The sequence below is a fragment of the Odontesthes bonariensis genome, chromosome 3, assembly GCF_027942865.1.
Source record: "Odontesthes bonariensis isolate fOdoBon6 chromosome 3, fOdoBon6.hap1, whole genome shotgun sequence".
In the NCBI taxonomy this organism is placed as follows: Eukaryota; Metazoa; Chordata; class Actinopteri; order Atheriniformes; family Atherinopsidae; genus Odontesthes; species Odontesthes bonariensis.
Genome location: NC_134508.1, coordinates 16,706,742 through 16,725,023, shown reverse-complemented (window position 1 = coordinate 16,725,023; position 18,282 = coordinate 16,706,742). Strand labels below are relative to the sequence as shown.

At 40.9% G+C, this 18,282-nt stretch overlaps 1 protein-coding gene across 2 annotated transcripts in view; it reads left to right on the top strand.

Moving 5' to 3' along the window:
• The window catches only part of chchd6b (coiled-coil-helix-coiled-coil-helix domain containing 6b), a 57,258-nt gene extending 40,430 nt beyond the window's left edge, over positions 1-16,828 (top strand). For both annotated transcript variants that reach the window (XM_075460538.1, XM_075460539.1), the window contains 2 exons: positions 898-1,030; positions 16,507-16,828. In XM_075460538.1, coding sequence (XP_075316653.1) covers positions 898-1,030; positions 16,507-16,530 — 157 coding nt within the window. In that variant the 3' untranslated portion in view covers positions 16,531-16,828. The remainder of the gene's footprint in view (positions 1-897; positions 1,031-16,506) is intronic.
• Positions 16,829-18,282: the final 1,454 nt, after the last annotated feature.

The window sequence follows — 18,282 nt, the reverse complement described above, 5'->3', positions numbered from 1 at the left end:
TCGATGGTTTCTGCTTGTGTGTACGTGCATTTCTTTGTTTGTAGGTGTAGCAATGATTGCGTGCTTCTGTCAGCACACATGTACCGTATGTGTGAGTCAGATAAGATGAAAAGAGAAAGTTTGACATCGACTCCTAAGCTGCTTTGTTCATGCATAATTCATTCCTCTCTGCAGACTGAGCCTTGAAAGTCTTTGAAATTGTCTTAGCTTGTTAAACAGCAACTAAAACAAACCACAGTCTCAAGTTTTGTTGTGTTTTGCGAATCATAAGATTAATTGACTGGAGCCGGAGGTTGTTAGATCTTCTGTCGCAAGAGTCCATCAGAAGCCCGACACTTGCACCTTTGTGCTCGGTCAGGGTGGCTGTGGTTGGGGTTTCCATTTGACAATTGCTTTTGGTAGTTAGCTTTATGAGTGTTTGATTCATTGTCTCAAAAGGAAATAAACACTTTCTCCTTGTTTTCAATCAGTTACAGAGAGTCACTGTGCAGTGATTTCGGTCTCAACTAACAGAGTGCTTTGAGGCATGTTCTTTAACTCTGCTTTTACTGAACATTGCTGGAAACTTTAACAACCAAGGAACTCTGATTTCTTTTTGCAACTTCACTCTCAGGTCTCTTTCTTGCCTTGTTGCTCCCTCTTTCAAAAGTATGTGAATTAGAAATTATTTTGACAAATGATGGCCAAAGCATATTTTCTTTTCAGTTATTTCAACCCATTTAGTTTTTTTTTTTAAGCGAACGTAATCCTAAACAATTAGACTCTCTGTCAGAGAAGCCTTTTATTGCTCTCTCCATCCTTCATGCAAGAAATAAAACATATTTCATAAACGCGTCACATAATTGCAACCGAGGACTTTACTGTGTCTGAGCTTTTTCTCTGCTTCTCTGTTTCTAGCCCCCGGCAAACTGCAGCTTTGTGCACTGAGCTGCAGGCCAAGGTGCTCCAGTGCTACAGAGAAAATCCACAGCAGACCCTGCACTGCTCCAGCCTGGCCAACGAATACATGAACTGTGTTCAGCAAGCAAAGGTGAGAGAGGGATACGTTTTGGATGTGGATGTGGGAACATGAGAATTTAAAAGAAATTAGTACTTTCATTGATGCCCTATTTTTTATCTATGTATTAGTAAGATCCTAAGGGAGCGTGGTGGTGATTCTGACAGTATAACAAAGTGGAAAGACAAAGAATCCTTTAAATCCTTTCAAGCAAATCAATTCACTTCAGATGGTCTGCATTATTGTTACTTTGACACGTCAGATGGAAGGGTACATCACTGACACTTGGCATGCAAGTCTCCAGGTGTGTAATGTATTTAATAACTGTCATACGGGAGAATTATATCATTAAAAGTGTCAGCTCTGACATTCATTCTGCTCTCAGAGGATTTTTTGCAGTGTTCAAACCCAGGGCTTATCTACAGAGTGCTTATATTATTACCCTGTTTCTCCTTTGAACAAAACATTTTGAACAACACAGTTTGCACAATATTATCATGACAAAATGCATGAACATTGCTTCAAAGCGGATAAAAAGGCCCGAAACAACAATTGGTAAATTTGGCAGTTCCAAAGGTCCAAGCAAAGCAAAGGCTCAAACTAAAAGTGTTTTTGATTCGGTTCAAAAGATTGATTTGCCAGTAGGATGGCGCTTCATGGAGAAAAATATTATATATACGTTTGTACTCTGGTTTTTCTAACGTGTGTGTGTGTGTGTGTGTGTGTGTGTGTGTGTGTGTGTGTGTGTGCGTGTGTGTGTGTGTGTGTGTGTGTGTGTGTGTGTGTGTGTGTGTGTGTGTGTGTAAACAAAAAATGTTGGCAAAAAAAAAAAACACAAAAGGCTGAAAGTGACAGTCAAATGAATGAAAAGAAGGTTTTGGTTCAAACGTCCACACTGTGCCAGTCCCTGTGTCACTGAGGGTGTTTTGGGTATCGAGGATGAGAACCAGAATTGACTTCGACCCTTCGCTGTCCTCTGAAAAGACATTCTTGACTTCTAGCCTGCAGGAAAAGGCCAGTTGGATTCATGTATATGTTTACACTCTGATGTTTTTCAAACTTAGATGCCAAAAAGTTGTTGTGCACTGTAGCTGACACAAAAATTGTAATAATAGTTTTACAAATGATTAGTCTGAGCTCTCTGTCTGTCGCTCTTTTAAATCACTTTGAATGATATTAAGATTTTAAAACAAACTCTAGATAAGATTCACATGATACAGAGCTGGTGACTTTTTAAATTTGACGTTGGAAAAACAGTTTTGACCCAAGACATTTTTTCGCAGACATTTCTATCCAACCTTTCTTCATAGGGATAATCTATCAGAGATTAAATCTCTCATTTTAAAGAGCGGCCTGCACTACCATTTTGAAGATGATGAGTTTTCATGTTGACCTTTGAGAGTTTTAAAGTGTTCTGTTCCAATCTCAAACCTAAAGGGGTTTCTAAATGTTTCTAGATTTAAGATATGAACCTATAGATCTAAAAGATTTCAGATTAAAGTGTGGCATTAAAACAATCTCCATGAAATCCTTTCTCCTGTATTCGATTTCCGGAGCTAAGTTTATATACGGTCATGTCGTGGATTTTCAGTTGTTTCTTGGAAACTGGAGCAGGATTAATGTACAGCACACATATTTGATAAAAAGAATAAAAATATCTAATTGGATGCACATCAAGCAACATATCATAATCTGTGTACCAGTGTGTTCAAACAGAAGGCCTGTGCTATCTGTGTGTACCTCTGTCTCCTCATCTTATCGTGGGAGTTTATACAGCTGCTTCTCTTTTGGTCTGCATGTAGTGTGTTTGCATGTCTCTGACTTCATGAACTGTATATTCAGAATGTGGTGCGTATTCTCTGGTTGACCCCCTCGGTGAACCCCTTCTCCGTGTCTATCTGCAGATCTGTGATTCTTGAGCGGAAAGTAATTTCTCCTCTGGACAGCGCATGTGTCACAGGGAAAAACACTAAATGCATTCAGCTAATGCAAACATAAGTGCAACACAGGCGAGAAGTTACCAGACAAGCGTTAATCTGCCGAGTTACAGTGAATGAAAGCTGCCTAAAAAGGGATTTCTCTCGTCCTATCACGTGTTAATATGCCAGTACGACCCTCTCTGTGTTCTGTAACCTCCTGATTTGGAATCCCAGCAGTTGTTTTCTTCTCCTGTTTGTTGCAGCAGATGAGCTATATATATATATATATATATATATACTGTATGTGTTTTCTTATTTCATATAAATGGAAAATCCACAACATGTGCACCTAGTTCAGTTTTTTTTTTTCTCTAAATCAATTTGAAAAAGTTACAAGAAAAACAAGACTGCTATGACAGTCACGTCCATAAGAAGTTTCTGAAAATTTGCATCTGGACCCTTTATAACCCATCTTCAAAAATGAAATCGAAAGAATCTCTGCAGAACTTGCTATTTTGAAAGTTTATGCATGTATGGTGTGTAGATGAATATTCAAACAACACCTTTGAACGATGGGTTACTTACCCAGATGACTTGCTAAAAAAAAAAAAGAGTGGGATATCAGTGGAGGTGCCACTGGGGGCTTCCAATCAGTCAGCTTTAATGAAAAGAAATTAGTCGGCAGTCCTAAGACCCCTCTGGACGTGCAGGCAGCTGTCCAGTCTGCCTGTCTATAAATGGATCTGACAGAACCGACTGCTTGGCAGAGCAGAGCACTTGGACGAGAGTTTCTCCCAGAAAAGTTTCAGTATTTTCTGCAGGTGGTTAAGGGTCGACGGGGAACATTAAATACGGCGAACTTAGTCATGAGAGAGCCCTGAATTATATTACATTATGAAATATAATCTTTTATAGAGCCTTGAGGACTTTTTTGTGTGTGTGTGTGTGTGTGTGTATAGTTGAATCAGGGAACCACATTTTCCACTTCATGAGGTGCTTGTGAGCATGTGCAGTGGAACAGAAGGTTTGGTCTTTTTTGTCAAGTAGTTAATTACAGAAACAAGTCATGTGCTCATCTTCTCTGTGTTGAAAAATGAGGCAGCAAAATGCTATGTTTTCTACATTTGTCATGTGTTGCTAAAAGCTGCAGCCACAAAATAACATCTGATTTAAGACTGATGAATAGAGAACCTGTCTAGGAACAAAATTCTTTGACATACAATGCATTGTCCTTCAAAAGTAGAGACCGAGACCACTTCTCTCCTCCAGTGAAGGACAACTGCAATTCACCAACATACTTTTGAAATGAACTGGCCTAACAGAAAGAGTTTGTTTTTGTTCAAACTAACTAGCCAAATAAACTGTCTGCTCTTGGCAGATAAAATGGCTATTAAAAGACATACACCGTTTTGGATGCAGTCATGTTTTTTTTCGGCTTTGTGCAACAATAACGTGACTATTCAACAGACAACAAAGCTTTTAGTTTGGTGAAAACCTCCCGACAGCTTAAAAGCTGCGTTCTTTTGTTATCTGTCTGTGCTTGTATGGATTTTCTTAAGCAGATGCATTCTTTTTTAAATTAAAGGGAGAATACTTCATTTTTCTGACAAATTAATCTTTGTCTGCAGTTGATACGTTACAGCTCCCACTTTTCTTGACTATAGTTATCTTCTTCTCTTTATGTGGCTGCAGAGTGACATCAACTGAATACCACTTTTGATGATAATTGAACTCATATCTTCCTGTTTCCTTGTTAAAAGGCTAGTTATTTTGTATTTCATTGTTTTAACATGACAAATTGATACACCTTACCACCACACAAGCATAGTTAAAGTCTGCAGGCTTAGTCCATCAACTCTGACTTCTATGAGTTTTATCAGCACAGACTGCTGTTTATGACTATCTATAACGCACTATCTTGTGTTTGTCAATCAATCTGCCAATGAAAGGAGCAGCAGGCATATCTTTATTTTCTCAAAGAGTTTTGATCTCAACATCACTAGAACATCTATCTCAGTCTTTCTGTCCTCTGCTTGAAGTCTACCCAACTCACTATCTGCAGTGGCACAGCCGTCTGTATACGTTACTCAGAAGTGCTTCTTTTTTTTTTTTAGGATTCGCACGTGCACAAACACATATTTTTCACACATTCTTCTCGTTACCAAGACGGCTTCACTTCGGCTAAGCTGTCCCTCCTCTGCCAGGGACTCTGCTAGCATTGTCCTGCAGCTTTGTGTGAGTGTCTCTGTGTGTATGTGAGAGTGAGTGATACACCAGCTCAGCAAGGCCCTGTGTTTGAATCAAGCCTTGGGGATCTTGCCATCTCTCCATGTGATAGTGATGCACATATAGTGACTACTGTGTGTTTTATTTGTAGTTTCTACATTCTTGCCCTTTGTGCGCGCTCAAATGTGTTTTTTGGCATGAGCATAACCCCGTGAAGGATTCTGGGAGTCCACTCTTTGACTTTTCATCGTCTCTTCTCCCTTTCAACTTCTTTCTTAGAGAAACTAAATACTGCCGTCCTCAGAGTCATATTTAGGAGCTAACAGTTGTCAAGCCACCACTTACAGTAAGTGTCACCCTCCACAGTGCTTTAAGGCCGCTGTGCAGGCCATGTGTAGAATGCTAATGGCATTGTTAGAGTTATTAAATGCCATCTGCAGAGGCTAACAGTATCAGAGCACAACACTTTCCACTGTATCCCACAGACTTGACCCCCTTGAACCTGTTGGTCTCCTGACGATGGTATTTTCCTAGTCTAATATGTTGGCGTGCTGGCTTCTAAGACGTCAGGTGAAGTGCCACTCCGTTTTGGCTCCGAGTGCTGAGGCTTAACGAGCATTGAGACAGGCGCATTTGTGCATTGATTATACAGTTTGGTGCCATTTTTTTTTTTTTGTGGTTCTTAAAAACATGAAGTAACTGTTTGAAATCCGCACCTGTTTCAATGAATTCCCGTCCAGTAAAAACAACGGACAGCTAAGATAGAGAGATTAATTCAAGCAGCCAATTACTGAGAAGCCTTCAGTGAAATTGGACTCTGACAATTCAAACAATGACAGAGATTTAATAGCTCACTTGACATCAACAAATTACATTAACAACGAGAAAGATATTATCAAACTGTTTGGAATCCTATCTGTGCCGAGTATGGGTTCAACAGAAATTTTAAGGATAGATATATCCTTCTATATATACTCCTATCGCTGGAGTGGGAGAATGGAAGATACTGCGAGGGGGGCGGGTAAAGCACATGTGTAATTGTGTTCCTGCAGCCATAATATTTGTGTTGTCAAGTTGAGGATATTTTTGGCAGGGGGCTTACTTTATCGTTCTATTTTTTTTTTTACAAATTCCTCACATATCAAATGGGGCACAACAACATTCACAGGTTTACTGATTTGGGGGAAAAAAGGAAAAACCCTGGCTAAATTCTTCTATGCTGCTGCAATGGTTAGTGTCAGTGAAGAGTTGCAAGAATGCATCGAGATTCAGTGATGGATCATTCTGAGTGCAATACAAAGAACATGTTTGATTATAGCCTTCTTTGAGGCCGTACATTTAGTTTGAGAAGGCAAAGAAAACAGGATGCAAGAAAATAATGTTGATGGTCTAATTGTGTGACAGAAACACGCCTCGAGTTTGGAGTGTGTGGGTTTGAGGATGGATCCTGCTGTGTTCAAGCCGCACTGTTTTGTTTTTTTTCCTCTTATTCTCACTTCCATTAGTTGTGCCATGTGGTGATGAGCGTCCGTGTGTGTTGGTGTCTGTGCATCTTGTTTACCTGCGTAGCACCATTTTCCCCGCTTCCAAACATTTCAGTTGACATTTTCTGCACTAGCCACATTTAACCACAAATTACTGTCTTTCTTTTTTTCAAAACAAACGTTGTAGCGGCAGCAACTGAAGCACTTCGAAGATGACACTTGGTCCTAAATAAATGTTTAGTACTTTAGTAAATGTTTAATTTCTGCTCCTGTTACAGTGAATTCCCAGAATAACAATGAAAAAGGCATCTTAATCCAATTTTTTCACTTCGTTTAAGTGTAAAAGTTAACTTTTACACTTAAACGAAGTCAACCTCATCCGGTTGAGTGCTGGTTTATTTGGTCTGTTTTTGGTTGACATCTGGCATTGTGATGGCTTGGTTGTGGCCCACTTTTGGCAAACATGAGCGGACCGCCCAAGTGCCATCAGCCCATGCTGTATGTGGGCCGGATGAACATGTCAGGTGTGGGCCAGATATGGGCCAAAAGAGTTTTGCTATCTGGGTTGGTCGATAAGCAAAAGAGAAATTCATCTGTTGCTATGTTAAAGGAAAAAAAGGGGGGGATGGGTCTTTGTAGCAGGGATGAAAGAGGAAAGTGTCTGTCAAAAGAGGAGTGGATGGAGTCTGATAAAAGAGGAAAACTGAAGAGACTGAGACTGACTCTCAGTGAGCAAGGTTTAGTAGAACACTGTAAAAGGGAGATAGATAAGGAATGAGTGGATGATGAATAAAAAGAAAAGGCTCTGTCATTGGTAGGGATGGAGTTATGGCAGAGAGACATGAAGGAGGGGGGGATGAAGACAAGGAGCAAGAAGGAGGCTCTGTCAGTCACCACTGTGAACCCAGACTGAGACAAAACCATATTTTGGATTGTGAAATTGAAAATAAAGGTAAAAAATGTGTTTGTAAGTATGGGTATCAGTAGTAGCAGGTGGTTAGCCCCACTGTGAGCCTCGTGCTGCCATCCAACTCTAATCTGATAAAATAGCTACTCTGTTCAGCTGTAGCCGGCTCCGACACATACACTCAAGTATTTCTCAAAGTGCACAAATTCAGCTACACACACAGACCCAATCAGCTGTGTATACTATAACATTCCTCTTATTTGTATTTTTAAGAATACTAGCATGCCTCCTTAGACTGATTATAGCTCCTGAGTGATTGCAACAAAAACATTTCCATACCCCAGTGTGTGTTATTTTAATACACTCTCACACTCTCTTGCTCACATATTTCTCCTTACGTCTCCCCCTCTCTCTTCCCATCTTTCAATTCTACCAATCTCTTGCATTCATCATCTCCAAGGCGACCACCACATGAAGGCACAGGCCACGTAAAGATTAGCTGTTCTCTCTCATGTCCCTCCTTTCCATCTTCCAGCAGTCGCTCTTTGCCTCAAGTCTATGTACCACTCAGCATTCAGCATCTAGGCAAATATCCCATTCCTGTGCTCCACTCCACTGATCGCCACCTCCAACGTGTGATCAATTCCCTCCTGCCCGGGTTTGGCTGCCATGTGTCTTTCTTCCTTTGTGTAAGGATAATGCATAAGGGTAAATTGTGACAAAAGAGACTTGATATGTGAAGACTGAGGTGTTATTTTACTCTGCGAAAGGGACTGTCATCTCTAATAATACCTGTGTTGGCATTCGTCATAGACAAAAAATAATGGAATCCAAAGTCAGGATTAAAACAAATATTTCTTCAAATGAAGGTTGACAAAAACCGGTTTCTATTTAATAATGTAAATGTATAATGTTTACAACAGACTTAAAATTCTTAAAATTCACATGTCACATCTACAGACACGAGAAAAGTTGGTTAGTTCTCCAGTCGACACGACTCAGCGTTCTGCTCTGTATAGCCTGCAAGGCTTTCCACTAATCTGACCGCAGCTGATATGCGGGCATTGATGAGCCCTGTGAAGCACTTAAACCGACACTTTGGTAGTTTGAGCTTGATGACACATTGATTGATGCACACAGCAGAAATGTGTCTTAATATGGTTTTTCCAGACAAATGCAGCAGATTGCGTTATCAGTTAAATACAGAACTTTCCTTCTCCGTTGTTCACGCTACCATTAGTAGATTCAGCACCTTAGCTTTTTTTTCACGGTGCCCGAGCCTCGTAAAAATAAACTCAGCTGAGCTGTCGCTACAGAGTCTTTGAGTGGTGCTGCAGCGTCTCCTCTCAGACTCGCAGCAAGCAGCGCAGAGGTGACAATGGATCCTGTGTCCCCAGGTGAAAGAAAAGATAACATTATATCTCAAGTTGATAATAACTACACTTATTACTTTAAGTGCACTCAGACCCTCATGAGTAATCCAATCTGAGTTGTTTTTTTTTAATAACAATTGGGCCTGGATTTTTTTAAATTGGGCAAATTAGCGTGTGGTCACAAATCCTAGATATCGCTGACTGGAGTGTCCACCTCTGTGGGTGCAGTCCTGAAACTGTGCTGATTTACAAACGCAACCAGCCCGTTAATCGTCAGGAGCGCGTCATTTATCCGTGACACAGTTGCAGCTTGTTTTCTGTGAAAATGCATTAAAAAAAAAATCTATAAACCTATTCAGGATTTGCTTTTCGGCTCAAGTAGTACAAGTATCTCATAGTACGAACATCTGAGCCAGATTAATTTTTTTCTACTCAAATTATATCTTTATTGGGTCGACTTTGATACATGAACTCTTCCATGAGCGCCGTTAGACTTTGGTCTTCAGTGTAAATACGTTCACATTTGTTGTACTCATAGATTACATTGATTACGTTTGAGGTAGATATCTCTGCAAATGTTTTGCCACAGCGATAGCCGAACATTAAATATACGGCGTTCCTTTCTTTGAAGTATTTTTTTTACCTTTTAAGGTGTCTGACCCTTTCGTGTCGGACAGAGGTCTCAGCTTCCCACATGTTCTCCTCCTCATTATTTCTGGTCTGTCGTGTCACAGGTCTGAACGCTCATTTGTTTTGAGTAATACACCAAAGATCAATGGGCCGAGCGTAGCTACAGCGACAGTCTGCTGCTTACCGAGCAGACAGGCAGATGACGGAGTATCCTGGGGATGACTTGTTGCTCAGTTTCAATCGTTCTCACCTGCTTTGTCATGACGACAGTGAGATAGGTTCTCCACACATGCAAACACAGAGATTCTCACTGGTGTTTCATAAGATATATAATAATAATAATAATGCATATTATTCATAGGCGTCTTTCATAGGCACTCAAGGTCACCTTACATAAAAACAAACACAATTTAAAATACATAACAAATCGATAAACAATAAAGTTAATTAAAACAGTGCTAGTAATCACAATGCATTGGCTAATATAAACAGGTGAGTTTTAAGTTTGGATTTGAAATGTGGCTAAGTTTGTGTGTTACGGAGATCCAGAGTTCCAGAGCTGGGGTGCAGATTGACTAAATGATCTGCTCCCCATAGTAACAAGACGGACGGGGGGAACAGTGAGATGAATAGAGGATGAGGATCTGAGGGTACGAACAGGTATAGTAATGTGAAGAAGGTCTGAAAGATACGGAGGAGCAAGATTGTGGATAGCTTTAAACGTAAGAAGAAGTATTTTGTAGTTAATACGATATGGGATAGGAAGCCAATGAAGCTGTTGCAAAACAGGTGTGATGTGATGGATTGAAGGGGTCCATGTGATGATACGGGCAGCTGAGTTTTGAACCAACTGTAATTTATGTAAAGTTTTCTGAGGTAGGCCAAGCAGAAGAGAATTACAGTAATCTAAACAAGAGGTGACCAAATTGTGGACTAGAACAGCAGTTGAGTGAGGAGGGAGAAAAGGAGGGAGACGGTGGATATTACAAAGATGGAAATAAGCAGACTGAGTAATATTATTGACATGAGAATTGAAAGAAAGGCTGCCATCAAGGATGACACCCAGACTCTTGACCTGAGGGGAAGGAAAGATGGTGGAGTTATCAAATGAGATCAGAAATATTCTGAAGTTTAGTTAGCATTGATTTGGTGCCAATTAGAAGAAGTTCCATTTTACTACTGTTTAATTTAAGAAAGTTCAAAGTGAACCAGTGTTTAATTTCAGTGAGACAATAAGTAGGGGACAAAGGTGGGAGTGTAGAATTAGGCTTAGCTGAGAGGTAGAGCTGGATGTCATCCGCGTAGCAATGAAACTGAATATGGTATTTGCAAAAACTGTATGGTGACCAGAAAAGAAGAAAAAAAGAGTGTGTCTCACTCATTGTTACGCAGTGAGACCATGGACTTGTTGTCGAAATGATCTGCCAGCAGCAGGAGATGAAAATGGCACTGTTAGCATCTGCAAAATAGTTTCTAATTAGTTATTAGCTTAGATTAGTGTTCGAGTTTTCCATTTCTTCTTTTGCGAGAAGTCTTGTCCTAAATGTTACATTCTGCTCCCTGTCACTATGAAGAGCAATTTTACCTTTACATCAAGCCTATAGTTATCAACTCACTTTTCATCAAATCACATTGCTGACTGTATTTCTATACATCAATACAAATGACTGTCTCCAGCTTTCTGCTGACAGGTGAATTACAGACGGACCGAGCAACTGAGGGATTCTGTTCATATTCTTAAAACAGAGCAAAATTACCTTAAATAACAGTTGTAAACTCGGCACAAAACTTGAATGAAGATATATCACAGTAAAAATGTATCAAACACCAGTGTGGTAAACAAAGAGAGGATAATAGATTGAATGTGTAGTTAGGCTCTGCTTTATTAGGCCTCAGTGTTTGCTGGTCTGTATGTTTACGTTTTTTTTTTTTATCTTGGCATAAAGCTTTACAACAAAAGGCAGCTGTTTTCATAAAATAAAGAACAGGTCTTACTTCCCAACAACCACTAACAGACGCAGTTAACAACTAACTGGTGAGCATAAGTGGTGCATTTAGCCTCTGAAGAGCTGTGGAGACTGAAAATGTTGGGCACAAAAACTGTTTGAAATATATTATGATGTTGATGTGAATTTTGTTTCACATCTTGCCTCTGCCCCCCCCCCCCAAAAAAAAAATTGGGCTAATGGTCCTGTTCACATCACCGACCTGCTTACTAACTGGCTAAGAGGCTTCCTTGATTGACTAATTAACCGGCTGGCTGTCAGAAACTGCATAATAAGGAAATGGCTTTGTGTTTATGAAGCATGGCCACTGAGAGTGCCTGACTGACAGTCCTGCCTGGCAACTGTCTCTGGCCCTCCTGAGACAAGGAGGAAGCTGAGTGCTGTTAGCACTGAGGAGAGAAGACAGTTATTGATTTGCTACTTCTCTATTATTTTTACTTCTCACAGAGAAAAGTCAAGTGAGTGTGGCCAGTGTGCGTGCGCGTCTCTGTGTGACTGAGGGTCTTATATATGCTGCAGATAGGATTTCATGTGTGTCTGTTGTGTGTATGTAGCCCATTAGCTTGTAACCGTGGAATTGTCAACACACACACTCTTGCTCGAGACTCAACCAGGGAACACAACATCTACCTCTTCTTCACACTCCTCACTAATTGGATGAAGACTGGCTGGAGGAAGAATAAGTGTTTGTGTGTTTTTGTGCATCATTGTATGAATCAGTTACTGTTACTCTGTTACTATGCTGTATCTAAGTCTCCCAGTTGGTCTAAGATCCCTCTCAACTGTTATGATGGTTGTCTGTTTTTTTTGCTGCGTGGCTGTATTAAAATGCTGTTGTCATATCTTGGTTTATCTAATAAATGCCAACTGAAACCTGGTGCAGACCTTGAGGTAGAATGTTTGGTTCCCCTTGCTGCCAAAGGTTTTGTGCATAAACAGTTTTTCCTGTCTTCAAATTATCCAAGTGTGGATGGTGATGGTCCAAATTTGGACCCAGGGCACCAGTCTGAACTGTGTGCACTGTGGGAGGTGCCAGGGGTCAGTGTGATATTCAGGAACTACTTCATACACAATGCATTAGGCATAATGTGGATGAGTGTGGCAATACCAACAAGCCTGTCACCACACGCATGCACATACACGCACACATCATTGCGTGCATAAACCTTCACACAGTGAGTTTTCATGCACACATGCAGACACACACTGCCCCCCTTTATAGCTCAGGACGTGAGTGGAACAGTAAAGTTAAATCTCCTTGTCACATTCGCCACTCATCTCCAATTCAAAGGCACAGGCTGCGATGCCCTCGGATGCACTTGGCAAGCAAACAGCTAACCTGCCCGGCAGCATATCTGCCTGCCAACCGAGCACAGAGGCAGTTAGCATGCCAACTAGCCCACCCGGCAGCCACAAGCTAACGCTTCACTAACCCCACGTTGTCCTGTGTCTCTTCCACTGACTGGGTGTGTGTATGTGTACTGACACAAGAGGACATTAGTAGCACCATGTAGCATAGTAAACTGGCTTTCTAAAACACAATCAGCAATAAGTGTTATGCCACGTCTACAAACAAAAAACAAATCCTTCATTATCTTGTGTTATTTCACATTCTGCCAAACTCACTTGGAAAGAGTTTTGTTCCTAAATGAGGCAACCTCAAACAATTATTAAAGCGTGTGAATGAATTTTTTTCACTATAATTTGTATGGCAGCTATTAAGTACAGTAGCTGTGCAGCCTCGACATATTTCTGCTTGTTCATGGAATTTATTTTTACCATCTGGTATTTAAAGTAAGAATCCAATATCAAATCAGCCAATATGTCTAATAAGCATTAGGGCAATCTGCTGTTTTCACATTTATTTATTCTTCTGTTTGTGTGTGTCTTTGCTTTCACTTGTGTTTAAGGCAATTATCTACATTATAAGGCAAGTCTCCTGACGGATCTGCGATGCAAGGTTATATTTATTTGTTTGTTTTACTGTCATTCGTTAGACACGTCCCAGGGCCTGAAAAACTCCTGGAGCGCTCTCATAATGCTTCTCAAAACTTGGTTTCCAGCCCGGCATCACAACATTTTGCTTTATGGTACCGGGTCATGCACCAACAACTACACGATTATATGCTTTTACATACATAATAAATAAAAGACAAAAGCATTTAGCCAAGTTTTAAAAAAAACAACAGACACACACAGTGGCAGATGCAGCAAAGAGACCCAAGACAGCGCTGTAGGAGGAAAGAAAAGGTGCTCGAGCAAGACACGGGACAACAATAAATATCGGTCTTGCTTTTACATTTAAGTAATTACTTATTACTTATCTTGTTTCAGACAGTGTCACATTTGCTTGGCTATGTGGTAAAGTTGCTGATGTTCAAGTTTAAGATGATAAGAAGAATCCAGTTACTTTCCCCTCTGCTTTGTGTCAGTTGTAAATCAGAGGAGACGTAAGCTGTGATTAATTCCTCTGATTAAAACTAATGAAACGCGTTTATACATTCCAGACATTTATTTTATTGCTCCGTATCACGGCTAACAAGAAGCATTAAAGCTGCAGCATGTTCATCTGCGTTATTGATCAGCGATGGAAACACAAGTTCTGACTTATTGTACTGCCATCGCAGACGCCTTCATTCAGCCGTCCATCAAGTTAAACTCCCCCGCACAGTGACTCCAGGATGCCCAGCTGAAGTTCAGTCTTTATCGTAGAAATAGTGTGAAACTGATAAATAGTTTTTTTTGCATTGCTGTGAATATATGGTCATATCAAGCTGGTGAGAGCGACACATATCGTTATCATCTCTGCCTCACAGGTTAACGCTCACTTCACCACCGCAGTCCCATTTTACATTAACGTGCAAATGTGTGCTCGTGTGAAAATGTTGGGTCGGTTTTTTGCAGATATTACACCAAAGTCTTGGAAGTTTGCAGCCTTTCAAAGGGTTCTCTGCTGGTTTGTCAGACTGTTAATCTTTTGTAAAGATTAGTTACTTTGAACTACTGTAATTTGTTTTTTAATTACCTTGTAAACAAATGTTTTCTCCCAGAATAAGTGCAGTACCATAAAATCTGGAATTTTGAATAATTAATACAAGCTGCTGTCGCACAGTAAAAAGAACACTAATGGTCTGGCTAGAAGGGGAGATTAGTGGAACGAGTTGGATGTAAATGTGGAAATTAGCCTGGATTTGTTGTTATCAGCTGGGTAAAGACGATAGTCTTTTAAGTCATCTAAGCAGTTTATATGATACTGACTTTACATTTACACTAAATTTACACCTATTTGTCCAACCACTGTGTCAGCCTCACATGTACCCACCTCACCCCCTCTTTTTCCTCTACAGCGACACCATTTTCTCCCTCATGCACGTTCAGTCCTCTCAGTGAGCAGTCTGTCTCCTTTGTCCCGTCACATCAATGCTCAGAATTAGAACACAAAAATTTGACAAAAGCAATAAAGTTAAGAACAAATAAGAGGTCCCGGCAGTCAAAGTCCCTGTCTAAAAAGGTCAGGGTTGCCTTCTTAGGCTCCAAAGCTTGTTAGATATTGAACTCATGATGTTTCAGTTGTTGAAGCTGTGCAGCAATCCCCCAAACAAATAACTGCTCAGGCCAAAGTATGGGAAGCTCTGTTGTGCCAACATACCATTTCAAACCTGCCCTGTAGGTACTGAATAATTGGATTAGAGTTCAAGAGTCAGTCTATGTATTGTAGTGTATGTTTTTTGTGAGTGACATTTTTAAACTCTGGCACTGAGGCCATTTTAAGTTACTTGTGATGTTTTGGCCAGTCTTGTGTGTGGCTTGCCTAGTTTTTGCAGTTAGATGTTTAGCTGTGGTTATTTATTTATTTAACTATCTATTTCTTTCTTTCTTTATTGTCACACATCAATGTGTAGGGTAAAAAAATTAAAATTTGACAATATAGATATGTGAAATGAGAGGGAAAAAAAAAGGGGGGGGTTAGCCCTAATAGAGACAATAGCCCTGCTCAATTTAATGTGAAGAATCAGACATAGTCTGGGGCGGTCGATGGCGTAGTGGGTTAAGCAGGCGCCCCATGTACAGAGACTACAGTCCTCGCTGCAGCCTGCCCCGGTTCGAGTCCCGCACCGAGCGGCCCTTTGCTGCATGTCTCCCCTCTCTACCCCCTGCTTCCTGTCTCTCTCCAACTGTCCTATCATTAAAGGCATAAAAAGCCCCCCAAAAAAAACCAGTCAGACATAGTCAGTCCACTATATTTTCCCTGTAATGATCAATATATTACATGTCCAACTGTATGTTCCAGCGGAGAAAGCTGATAGCCCCCTCAGGTTTTCAGAAAACTCTGTATTTGAAGATGCTTAAAAAACTCATTCTGTCGTAGATCATATTTTTTACGTATCTGATCAAATTAAAGTAATATTTCCTTTTTATATAAATGACTGATGGTGGCAATCCCTTTACAGTTCCACAGCTGAAACGCCCCTTGTCTATGTCCCATATTGGTGGGTGGAAACACGGCGGTCCCTTTACAGTTCCTCCAGTTTTCTTATATTCTGCCAGGCTTAAATAGTTGTATTTATAATCGCATTATCACCAAAGACTGCTTTAATTTTTTTTTGCTCGAGAGTAAACAAGAGACCACGTAACGAGTGCTTAACCTGTGAGGATTCTAAGTCGAGCTATACAGACTCACCATCATTCTTGAGCCAGTCAGTAATGAACTGCCTTTATAAGCCTTCTATCAGGTACAGATGGATCACTTTTCTACTGTGGCTTCATAAGTCTAGCCAGACTTAATATTTTGGTGATGTGCTGTCTGTGTTTATGCGTAAAAGCATGGAAGTCTTTTCTTGAGATGCATCCTGATTTGTGTGAGTTTCCCCTTCCAGTAATTCCAGTAATGTAAATTCATAACTTGACAGTTTGTCTTCCTGTTCACCCCTCCCCCTTCTTTGTGTCTCTCCTTCCTTTTTCAGAGCGCTTTGACAAATCACGGCTGAGAAACCTAAAGAAGGCAGAAGCAAGTGGAAGAGCGGGACCGAAGAAGTAGAGAACACGTCTAATCCGTCCAATTATTTGCCTCCATCTCTCCTTCTCCTTTCTGTCCATCCCCTTATTTGGCCACCATCACTGCATAACCTCCCTCATTTCCGTTCATCATCTTTCTCTGTTTTGGAGTGTATTATCTTGACTCGTCGCTCCAGAGTGTACCATGTGTTGATTTATTGTCAAGTTGTGGCAGCGCATCCAACCCCTGCTGCCGTTGAAATAAATTCCAGTGATCGGTTGGTGATGACACTGCAGGTTGTGTGTCTTTATGTGTGTGTGTGTGTGTGTGTGTGTGTTTGCATGCACACTGTGGAGTGGCGGATGGCTTTCTCTCGTCACAGCAAGCTAATAATGCTCCTACCACTGAAAATGGGGTCGTGTGCACCCTTCTGACAAAGCTGTGCAGGCCCAGGGGCTTGATTTTGTCGCGTGCTCATGGTTTCATTAAGCGAGAGAAGGGAGAGGAGAGTGAATGAGGGGGGATAAATGAAGCGGAGGACAGTGAAGAGTGAATTATACATGTATTAATGTTTGTGTGTGTCTCTTTCATGTGTTTTTCCGGTATACTGTCATCATATATAGGTGCTCGCGTCAACGCATGCACACTAGCGACACACCGGACAGGGCACACATTGTCCCTGCAAGCTGTGTTTCCATGGTGACCGTATGGGTTTGTGGCAGCAGCAAGGTGTGGAGAAACCTTCCAGATAACCCTGAAGGTCAGCAAACAGAACTGCAGCTCACAGCGTCGCTCTGTACTCATACACTTCACCCTCTCCCTGTGTGTGTGTGTGTGTGTGCGTGTGTGTGTGTGTGTACGGGAAGGACAGGGACTCAGTCAAGACGCATTTCCACTTATATATGGACATGGTTGGCCACCCTCGGAATGACAGCGACTTGTTATCGCTTGTGCGCACACATAAGCTGCGTGCACAAAATGCACACATACGCTCACAGCGGACACATACAGAATATTGATGGTCGTGTAACAAACCCACATGCTTGTTCCTGGATATCAGCACACATTCACACAAGTGGCAGTCGATGAGAATGTAGTGGAGTGTGTTTGATAATGATAGCTGTGAGGAGTGATCTATCGATCGCAGTTTGACTCCCACTTGGCACCGTAGCATCGATCATAAAATCCACAATACCGCTGACCAATCCTTGCAATATGTGCTCTATTACAGAAATTTAGTGAAATGAAAGAGAAATAGCGAGACCATTGATTGGAGTCCTGTGTGGCGTGTGTGCACCTGCCAGTCCACTTATGAGTCTGAGTCAGTGAATGCAGCCAACTACAACCCTCACGTCCAAGTATTAAGATACTCAAAACCAACAGACGCACATATTACTTATATTAAAGCCAGCTTCATGTGGAGGTTTCAGCCCATGACTCTGATATTCCTTCTTTCTACCTCCTTGACATTTCTTTACAAATACCAGCCTCTATTCACTCTGTTATTGCCTTCTCCCATTCAACAGTTCTCTGATTAAAACAAGCTCCTGGAAAGCCCAGACACTGCTATCTGCCATGTGGCTTTTATTAGACACCCCTCCTCTTTAATTAAATGGGCTGAATTACAGAAATATCAGGGATATTTTTGCAAATATATTGAAAAAGAGAGGACAATGGGTGAGGGAAAATGGAAGACTGGGCTTTATGATATGTTTTGAACCAGATAAATGCAATCTCGATGGTG